General features: G+C 44.1%; 1 protein-coding gene across 1 annotated transcript; it reads left to right on the top strand.

Annotated features, from left to right (window-relative positions):
- Positions 1-538: 538 nt before the first annotated feature.
- Positions 539-10199, top strand: NPY (neuropeptide Y). The gene is made up of 4 exons (XM_068405340.1): positions 539-598; positions 785-972; positions 6673-6753; positions 9915-10199. Exons 2-4 carry the CDS (start codon positions 785-787, stop codon positions 9937-9939), a joined length of 294 nt encoding a protein of 97 aa, XP_068261441.1. The 5' UTR covers positions 539-598; the 3' UTR covers positions 9940-10199.
- The last annotated feature ends 603 nt before the right edge of the window (positions 10200-10802 follow it).

The following is a 10802-nucleotide window of genomic DNA, read 5'->3' as shown; positions in this document are numbered from 1 at the left end:
TACCCATTTAGTAGGTATGATGTCTGAGCCTGTGGCACTGATTTGGTATTTCTGGTCGCCCCAAACTGTCTTGCTCTCTTGGCTTTATGCTCGGCAGCACTCCTGCTAAGAAGCTCAAGCTTGGGGCCCTTGCGGTGCCCTAGGAGCGGGGTAACCTCGTTCCCCGCACTCGCTCCCCTTCCGTGTCGGCACCGGGCACCGGGCAGCACGGCGGCTCCGCAGCGACAGGCGGCCGGGCTCCCACGGCCGGACCCGAGACACGCGGGGCCGGGTGCAGAGCCCCGGGGCAGCCCACGGGTGGGACTTGCCGGGGCGGCGGGGGCGGTGTGTGGGCTGCGGGGGGGTGGGCAGCGGCGGCGCCCGCCCCTTCGTTCCCGCCCGGCCCCTCCCGGTCGCGGCCGCGGTGCCCCTCCCGGGGCGGGGGCAGGCGGAGCGGGGGGGACCGGAGCCGACGAGGCGTGATCGCCCGAGGCCCCTCCTGCCTGCCGGGGAAGCCTTAAAACAGCCCGGCGAGGCGCGGAGCCCCGCACTCGGGAGCCCCGACCCACGGGCAGGAGCCCCTCGCTGAGCCGAGAGACGCTCCGCTACAGCCGCCGCCGTGAGTGCCGCGACGGGGCGGGCTTGGGCTTGGGCTTGGGCTTGGGCTTGGGCTTGGGCTTGGGGACAGGGACGGGGACGGGGGACGCGGGCGGCCCGGGCCGGGGCACGCTGGGGCGGCCGCGCTGCTCCTGCCGTCGGGGCGGGTGCTGACGGCGGCTCTCCCCCATCCCACCCCGCCATGCAGATGCCGGGCACCGTGAGGCTGTGGGTGTCGGTGCTGACTTTTGCCCTGTCGCTGCTGGTCTGCTTGGGGACGCTGACAGAGGCGTACCCCTCCAAACCGGACAGCCCCGGCGAGGACGCCCCCGCAGAGGACATGGCCAGATACTACTCGGCGCTGAGGCATTACATCAACCTCATCACCAGGCAGAGGTAGGCAGCGCGGCCCGGCCAGCATCCCCCTTTCCCACTCCCCAGGCTGCCTTCTTCCTTGGTGAGGCTCAGGGGAGGAAAGTGGGGTGCCCCCTCACACCTGGGTGTCTTGCCTTGCTTCCCCCACTGACACAGAGAAAGATGTGGTGCACAGGCTCTCTTTAGAGAGCGACAGCCATGCACCCCTGAGTCGCCTCTGGGTCCTGAGTTGAATTTCCACCATCCAAGTTGGCAGAAGGGGCAGGGGTGTCAATGCTGCCTCTGCTCTCTCAGCCCTTTCTAGCCCTGGCACAGGCAGGCTGGCAGGCAGGAGCGCGAACTGCAGGGCAGCATGCACGGGGAGAGCCCCCCCCGAAAGGGAGAGAGCACGTAACTAACCTGGGAGCTGGAGAGAGTTAGATAGGGCAGTAGGAGCAGTTTCCCACTTCTGTTGCTGCCACTGAATCTAGTGAAGATTTCACTGAGAAAAAGTGCCCCTCTAGCTTTGCCGAGGAGCTGTAGTAGTCCAGATGCTTTGTGGTTTGCCAGCTACTTCATGCAGCTGTGAGTGCCAAAAACACCACTAGTCCTAAGAAAAACTCTCTCAAGACCACAGGCGAGAACCCAAGCCCAAGCTGAAAGAGAAAAGAGCGTGACCTGAACCTGTCTGTCTCTAAACTGGCTTTGTGGGGATGGCTCTGCTTGTTAAAGTAGGGGTAAAGGCTCAATCTGAAAAAAAAAAAGAAAATTATTATAAAAAATCCTTTTCTTTGAGAGCATCTGTCTAGTTTAGACTGTGTGATTAACAGAAGTTTCCCTTGAGGTCCCTGAACAGTGTGTGACCCAGAAGAGATTTGACATATTTATCTATTTCTTTAATATCAAAAACAGATGAGAGGTCTAAAATTAGTCTTTCATTTGTCCCTCTAGAAATCTGAAGAATTAAATTAGAAGGGAGGCTATCGTGTAACTGAGAGCTTTCCCAGCAAACCCATAGCATTGTCTGCCAGTGCACTAATAGCATAACAGAGATGAAGAGGCTGATAGAAATACAGTTCTTCAGTCCTGGACTTTTAAAGCAATATTCACAACTTGTTCATGTGTATGGCATGCCTCTGTGATAGTCTGTGCTCAGATAACTTTTTGTCTAGATTACTGCCAAAATAATCCTATCCTCGAGTGCTGCCTCTGCTCCCCTTTTACCTTGTGTGCGGTGGGATCTCCAGGCTGGTCTCTCATCTCTTCTTTTGTTTCTTTCATCTCTGAATTCAAAGGTGGTTCCTCTCCAAACCCAGTTCATATTTAAAACCAACCAAACAAAAGCCCCAAAACCAACCAAATGAAAACTCCTTCTATATTCAACCTCCACTTCCTTTAATGTTGACTGTGTAGCTTTTTTTTCTCATTTCTGGGGTGCAAGTACACAGCTTGGAGAGTGAGACTGCTTTCATTATTCTGTGTGGATTTGGGTTCTGAAATGAACCAAGACAGTTATTGTTGCTGATGGATGAAACAATGCAGAATTTAAATTTTGTTCTTCAGATTTCATCTAGATTTCCCTCCTACTCCCTCATATTTAAAGGGAACAGAATTGACCTGGAAGTACAAGAAAGCTGGCAGAAAAAAAAAACCACCACAATGACAACTTCATGATACACGTTTTAAAGTTGACTAAAGGTTAACTAAACAAAAAAATATGGTGTGGTGTTTTCACTATGTAGTGAATTAACAGTGGAGAAGTAAAGTAGTTGCCACCTCCATTTGGAAAGCTTAACTGAACTCCTGGAGGTTCCCTGTTTCGGCAGTGACACGCTCACCTACAAAATGAATCCTTCTGAAGCGTTTTGGACTGGTCTAAGAATCATTTGGTCTGTTTCGGCAGAGGTGCTTGAAGCTTTCTGTCTTGTTTCAGCTTTTTGCCTCTGCCTTTTGTGCTTGGTGCTGCTTGGGAGCTCTGTAACAGTGGGGAGATGAGGGGTCTGGAGGCTCGCCCTGCTCCTCCTGAGGGTGTGTGAGCAACCTGTGCTTCGCCTCTCACCAGATCTGGTGCCTGACTGTGCAACTGGTGAGATGGAGCAGTAAGAGCACACTGGGAAAGGGGTTTTTTCCCTTCAGGTTCATGTGTCTAGTCTTATTTGATGTTTTTGTGATTATGAATAACCCTCTGGCTCATCCTCCTGGCTTCTGCTTCTGACCTAACCAAAGCATTTGAGTGTCATTCTCCTCTGAGCTACTGTGACCCACAGAGTCTTCACCCCAACTCCAATGAAGCTTCTTCCTTCCAGACCATCTTTATCTTCTTGTCTTTAGCCCTTGTCTGTGTGGCTTCTTTGCTCCCTCTCTCCTTTGAGATCCATCTCCTTCAGATTCATCTCATTTAGCTTTAGACATCCGTGCCCATCAGCTTTAAACCTCTTTGAGGTTAGCTGAGGGAAACAGGTACTTGTAGGGTGCAAGTCACCAGGCCTGTTTCAGACTTCTTATTTTGAATGGGATCACTTGTTCCTTAGGTGCCAGGTCTTTATGACTATAAAGACAGCCTAAGGTGACCAACACAGATGCAGACTTTTACCTTGCAGATGTCTGTGTGTCTTTGGATTAGTCCCACCTCTGTCCTCAAAATCGTCCTGTGGTCCTTGCCTCATACCCCTCTACTGCACTATTCAGGGGGCTTTTTTCAGAGCCCGTCTTTCGTTGAATCACTTCTCCTTCTGCTACTTGGTACTACCTGCACTCCCTCTTGCCAACAGGCCCTCTTCCTTTTGTCCCTTGTAGCTTGCTCTTGCATCTGTGGCTCTGCTGTGCTGTAGCAAAACACTAAGGCCATTGCTGCTGGAAATGACTTGAAAGTGTGTCTGACTTACACAGTACTGATGCTCCCACTTCAAGTCAACATCCTTTAATGTGGAAGGGAGCAGATCTTAAGCGCTTGGGGTTTTTTTGGCAGTTTTCTGAATCAAACCCACAAGATGCTTCTGAGATGCCTCAGCTCTCATTGCCAGTCTTGGACATCAATGGGATTTGACTCCCAAGACCCAAGTTTTCATAGGAAACTTTGAGATTTCACTGAGTCTGAGATGCTATGTCCCTAATCAGAATAAGTATGTTTACTCTTCGATCCCTTTGACTTCAGCTGGAGTTGTGGGTTACCAGCATGCCCGAAAAAAGGCCTTGATGTCTCAAGCTGAGTATAAAACCTGACTAGATATTTTCACAAAACTTGGAGCCTCATTCTTTTAAAACAGCTATGATATTTGATAAAAGTGTTTCCCAAACAGCAAATAAAGGCCTGTCTTTCTGTGTTCATGTTGTTCCAGTGCTGGGCAAGGTAGACAAGGAGCAAACCATTAAGTAGCTGGAGCAAAGATCTCCCAAGGCATTTGCTTCAGGAAGAGCAGATTGACTTTGTCCATGGCCTCTTTTTATTGTGGCTGTATCAGAGAATCACAGAATGGTTAGGGTTGGAAGGGACCTCTGGAGATCTTCTAGTCCAAGCTCCTGCCAAAGCAGGTTCCCCTAGAGCATGTTGCACAGGGTCGTGTCCAGGTGGATTTTGAATATCTCCAGAGAAAGAGACTCCACAACCTCCCTGGGCAGCCTGTTCCAGTGCTCTGTCACCCTCAAAGTAAAGAAGTTTTTCCTCATATTGACATGGAACTTCCCATGTTTCGTTTTGTGCCCGTTGCCCCTTGTCCTGTCACTGGGTACCACTGAGAAGAGTCTGGCCTCATCCTCTTGACACCTGCCCCTAAGGTATTTGTAAGTATTGATAAGATCCCCCCTCAGTCTTCTCCAGGCTAAACAGACCCAGCTCTCTCAGCCTCTCCTCATAAAAGAGATAGCATGGTTATTACCCAGTGGCAAAATTATGGGGCAGACAGGAGCCTCAGGCATCTGACATAGGATAACCAGCTGCTCCTTGGCCAGCCCAGTTGGTCGCAGTTGGCAATCACCTCGTGTGCAGCTTTGCTATGTGAGGACATGGTGGGTCCATCCAGCACAGGCAGCAGCACTGGTCTAGCCAAGGCGCTGAAGGGACTCATATAAAAGGTATCTATCTCCCCAACACCGCCATCTTCATGATTTGTCCGAATCTCTGCACTCTGGAGAGTTGCTATCCATTTCTTATTCAGATAAAACTTTCCAAGAGATTAGTGGGAGTTTTGCACGAGTGTGAGCTGTTGGAGCAAGTTGTTGATTTGTTAAATCGATTCCTTTAAAATAACAGCAAATTAGATTCCCCCTCAGTTGAAGCCCAGGCCACATATATATTAATTGGAATAGAGAAATAGAAAGAAAGAACTCCCTTTGTGGTGATTGAGTGCAAGGTATTTGATTCAGCATTATGCTTGATTGCATTATTGCAATAGCATTTTACTATGCCTGGCTGGTTCTTTTCAGATACCTGCTTTCAGTCAGTTTAGATTGAGAAATTTACTTTAAAATTCTGAAACTGATGCTTTGTCTGTCTGCAGCACAGGTGATGTACTAAAGTGATTAAGGCAAAGTTGAATAAAATGATTGAAAAGTGAGATATGTTTCCACTTTTCAGTAAGTCATGCCATCAACAGGTAAAACTGCTAGCTTTTGAAATATAGTTTGGGAAGGTTTTCTTTTGCTTTTTCCCAAAATTTAGACCAAGTCACTGGAGAAACATCTTGATAGTGATGGATAAAAATCTAAAAGTCCTTAATTACACCTTTGGTTTCTCTGGAATGAGAATTCCACTCAAGTGGCAATCGCAAAGTTGTTACCTGTTAATGTACTTTGTGATTCAGACTAATTACATACACAAGTTACAAACCATGGTCTTAATTCTTTCCAACCAAGGGAGCGTTTGCTTATAATTATCACTCTTAGGCTAATGAATCTTTATAGTGAAGAAGTGTCTGTCAATCTGGCTGTGCATTGTTGCTTCTGTTTTCTCAGGAAAAGAGAGCAAATTCCTTCCCAAGAATCAGGAATTGCAAAGCTTTTAACTGTTGGGCAACGTATAGTATCCAGGATTTTAAAAAAAAAAAAAAAGTAGAAAGACAGCTGCTGTGTAAACATAGGAGAAAGGTAGCTGGTAGTATCCCATTTCATCGAAGAAGAGCTCTGATTCGGAAAGTTTTCTCTCCCGTGGCCACGTAGTTCAAAAGTGATGATTACCTTGAGGTAGCTCAGTTTTTACAGCTTAACGTGCTATGTGTTGGGCAGCCCCAAATGTATTGGCTATCTTAAAAAATCTTGGCTAGTTCCTTGGATAATATGGCGTATCTGAGTTAGCTTTCTAATCACTTAATAAATAAAATTGACTCCTCATTTACAATGCAGTAGCATCTAAAACAATGCGGAAGTTAATGAGATAATGGAACTGGGTTTGTAGTCAGGAATGACATGCTCGGAGGTCACATCATGCACAGTTTCCTCCCCCTTCCTCCATGCTCTCATAAGGAAGGTGCAAGGTCCTACAGTATCCAGGAACAGCCATCAAATTGAGAAATATTCAGAGTTTCTCAATACTATCATGTAACATCATTATAGAAAAAACATATCCAAAGAAATACTGAAGAATGAACATTTTCTCTCATAGTTAAGTCAAGTTGAAATACTTGCCTGAAAGTTGTATTTGTGTTCTCTATTCAGTTTTTCCTGAAAAGATTTGTCTAATGTTTCTGTGCTTAGTCTTCATTTTTAAAAACTGACATATGCAAAAATATATTTTTTCTCTTTACTTAGGTATGGAAAGAGATCAAACCCAGAGACACTGATCTCAGACCTCTTGTTGAGGGAAAGCACAGAAAATATTCCTAGATCCAGGTATGTATGAAGAAATTTTGTGGTGGCTTTCACTTCTCATTTGGATTTAACAGTTTCATTTGCTATCAAGAAATATGCTTCACACGGAGAAAACATATGCCACCAACAGCTGGGTAAATGTGTCCTGAAAAAAACATTTTTAATTCCTTTTTTTTTTTTTTTTTTTAAGAACTAGCACCATCTATGAATGCAAGAAATGCCTTACCAGATATAATATAGTCCAAACTCCTGATTTCCTGACTTTGGGAGCAGGCCATACCTGCTCTTTGGAGGAAGAGAAGCGTTCCCACAACGCTTGCCCCTTACTGGGCTTTATTACACAGAATTGTACGCTGATGACAGATGAGAGCCCCAAAATGGCATATTTCTACTCATTTGCTACTCAAACAGGTTTAAATTTTTCTTCCAAAGATGTACGACTGGTAAATATACACATATGTTAACTTATACACAGATGCATGGGTATGGTCTTTAAAGTACAGTGTTTCACATTGGTTTTGTACCTAATATTTTACAAAGGGAAAAAAGGCCTTTATATTTCCATTTGCACTTGGTTTAAAATAACAGTGGTGTTTCAAGCAACAATGCGATTTCAAATGTACATACTGTAAGTATCTAGTTAGGTAATGTCACTTTAGCTATAACATAAGATACTGTAGTAGTGACTACAATTTACAAAGCTGAAAATTAAGTATGTTGAAAAAGTAAGATGCAGGGGGAGTTTTGGCTCATGAAAGAAAATATTGGTTTGAATTTTACTCACGATCAAGCATGAACGAGTTCAGTTTAAGCCTTTATTGATAGCCTGAAGTTTGCTGATAATCCTCCTACTGCAGAAATAAGTATTTTACTCAGTAGTGATCTCAGGAGTCTACAAGCAAATGCTCTCCACTTTCATCAGCTGTGCAAAGGCTCAATTAGACTAGTTAAGTGCTTAAGCATAATAGTCTCTAGCACTGAACTTAGGGCATGATCTTGTCACTGAAAGGTGACCACAATTTCTGCTGCCATCAAGGGAGGTTGTCCGTGAGACTTGTGGTTCTGCGCAAAGGGGAGACCATTGACTTATGGTCTGATGACCAACCGCAGCTGTGGGGATGCAGTTTTCTCTGCAGATGCTTATGTAAAAAACTGCACGGAGTGCAGTGAAATGTGTGAGACTATTTTGTGTTTGGTAATGACAAGGCAGAGCCCTCACATGATGGGAAAGTTCCGCTGCCATGAATTTGAGGCAACACACAGAGTAGTACAAAGTCTAATACTCTCTGTAATTTTCACCCCTTCATAACAAAACTTTATGGTTATTATTATTGTTTCAATAATGCTATTTATAACACACTAGGGAGCAAAATCTTGTGAGCAAAATAACAAACTAGTCTGCATTTAAGATCAAGAACTGATGAGAAACAGATTTTTATTTCATACCCCCTGTAACAGCACTTTAAACTGAGTATGATATTTGTCATTCATCGATGACAATTATGGGAGTACTGGGAACAATGATGTCTAGTTTACTATGGGTATGTTTTCTAGGGTAAGACACTATGGATTCTGAACCTTGCTCCAGCTTTTTCCTCCATGTGAGGACATAATTAAATCTTCTTTCTACCCAGTCCTGTGTTTCATGGCACATCAGAATCTTAATATCTCTGAGATATCTGTACCTCTCTCTCTGGTTGAAATTGTGCAGAGGGTTTGAAAGCTGGTGGGGAAGTTAGAGGAGCCATGCAGGTGTGGGCAGCTCCATGCACAGCAAGTATGCCCAGGTACAACACAGCTGCCTAAGCCTTCCTCCTGGAGGGAGCCAGGCTGAATGACTGAAAGGTGGGCTGGTATTATTCTGAATTTAAATTAATGGAGTATATGTTTTAGAAATAGTTATATACACAGCCAGCTATGGAACAGATGTAATTTGCACTCAGTGAATCAGTGAGAGAGAGACACACTTCATGAGTTCTTGGAAGCTGAACTTTGTAACTAAACAGTGAGGTATTAATAAACAACTTCATTGTATTAAGCTTGGCTGGCCTGGTTTGACATTTCAGTTTTGCTGACTAAAATATGCCCCAAAGTATTTTGCAGTCTAAGTGTATGTCTGACCATATGAAGAAAGTTTAGAGAGATTCTTATAGAAACCAGTTAAAACCCAGAAAGTTAAGGAGTAAAAAAAGGTGCCTTGACCGGAGTACAAATGTGATGTGTCATGTTTCTGACCTTGTCGATCTTGTGGAGCCATGAGAAAACATTTAATAATAACAGGGTGCACCTCTCCTAATACTGCCTCTTTAAAAGTTGGGTATCTATCTAGTGTGAAGGAGTTGTCTAGGCTGCCTTTGCAGTCAGTCGAAGGGATGGGCATCTCCAAAATGAGCCTTTTATCCTAAAACGGGCAGGGTATCAATTGCCCTCTCAAGGTGTCAGTGTCTCTTCAATGACTGTGGAGGCAGACTAGATATTTAATCAAGACTAGATGCACGACTTTTAGATGGGAAAAATTCTGTCAAATTCATTTCCCCTGGTCTCTCTCCATGTTCTCCCACTTGTTGACTTTCTGTCTGTGTAGACAGGACAGCTGTTTGCAAGCAGAGGACCTCTGGATCAAATCGTGCCCCCAGCACCCCTTTCAACACATTTCAAACCTTTGATATTCAGCAGTGGGATACCACAATAATATTTTAGGATGGTGGCTGTGAACTTCAGTTTTGTTTGAAGATGCTTACAGAATGACAGGATTTTGTTTGGCTCAGTGAGTTCTCTTTGGAAAGTGTTTACTCCTGAGTTAGAATCAAAAATAGATCTTAAAAAAATTTTGTATTTCAACAAATATATTATATTCAATATTATAGTTTTCTAGCTGAATTTCATTAAGTGCTACTTGATGGCATAAAGCAGCTTTGCAGTGAGACTCAGTGGTGTAACACATGGCACTAGGGCAGCAGTATGGGCTTTGTTCTGGTACCAAAGTGTAGATTTTTGGCCATCCAGGATGCCTCAGCTTTGACGGGAGTTGCCTGTACAATCTTCAACTGCCAATATGCGTATGTATTCCTTATTACTGCTATTATTAAAATGGAAATTTCAGGTAGTTCTAACTTCAGATTTTTCAGAAGGGGCTTTCAAATGTGTTTAATGGGTATTTTTATTCATAATGTGTATTGCAGGTTTGAAGACCCTTCGATGTGGTGATGGGATTTTCAGCTCACCGTCAAAACTTTTCCTAGTTTTCAGTTCATACTCCACGCCTGTGAAGCAAATCATAGTGTCATTCCCAGTGCATGCAGCCATTGTCCTGAATTCTGTCGAGTTTTTCCTTCATCATATTTGTATATACCTTTATTTAAATAAATTATTTGTGCATTCCAAGATATAACATACTAAATGAAAACAACCAACCGTGTCATTGGTATAGCAAAGAGTTGCCTTAAACTATTAAAACTGAATTATAACCTCCCTGCAGTCTAAAGTAGTATGGACAACAACAGTGTCACAATTATTACAGTAATTAGTGTGCAAAGTAAGATAAAGACATCATTTATTGTGGCGTCAAACTCAGCTCAGCTGCTTGATTTATGCAAAACTGTTTAGAATAATTTATCACAGACTAGATAATTTAGCAAAATAGTGTTCTGAGAGGCGATTTTTCAGAATGACCATACTAAAAACTTACTTAGTACTTACATTGACAAATGTATTAGAATTAATAGCATTTTCAAAATACAAAGGAACAAGTCACTGCTTAATTCTGCTAACTCCTCAAAACTGGTTTGAAGCTTGGCTGCAAGCCTGAATTAGGAATTTTAAATGAAGCAGATGTAAGCTCTTTGTTTTGGCAATATGTGAACCAGCAGAAAACAATATCTAATGTAACTCATAAAACAAGACAAATATACAGCTATTTGTGCCAGAAAAGAGATGTCTAACATTGCCTAAGGCCTTGTAAAGGAGCACACTGATAAATCGCAACCCTTTGGGTACCTGCACTCTGAGCCTCTCTCATTTGGAGTCATACATGGTTTCTGTTTCTACCACGAGAAGGTACGTGGGACAGG

Source organism: Nyctibius grandis, chromosome 7 (assembly GCF_013368605.1).
Source record: "Nyctibius grandis isolate bNycGra1 chromosome 7, bNycGra1.pri, whole genome shotgun sequence".
In the NCBI taxonomy this organism is placed as follows: Eukaryota; Metazoa; Chordata; class Aves; order Nyctibiiformes; family Nyctibiidae; genus Nyctibius; species Nyctibius grandis.
The sequence above is the reverse complement of the archived record's forward strand: the minus strand, read 5'-3'. Positions and strand labels throughout refer to the sequence as shown.

Excerpts from the sequence above, each read along its gene's own strand:
- NPY (XM_068405340.1), top strand. The coding sequence starts at position 785 with ATGCCGGGCACCGTGAGGCTGTGGGTGTCGGTGCTGACTTTTGCCCTG. Across the intron at positions 973-6,672 it reads AACCTCATCACCAGGCAGAG|GTATGGAAAGAGATCAAACC; the intron begins GTAGGCAGCGCG and ends CTCTTTACTTAG. Across the intron at positions 6,754-9,914 it reads GAAAATATTCCTAGATCCAG|GTTTGAAGACCCTTCGATGT; the intron begins GTATGTATGAAG and ends TGTGTATTGCAG.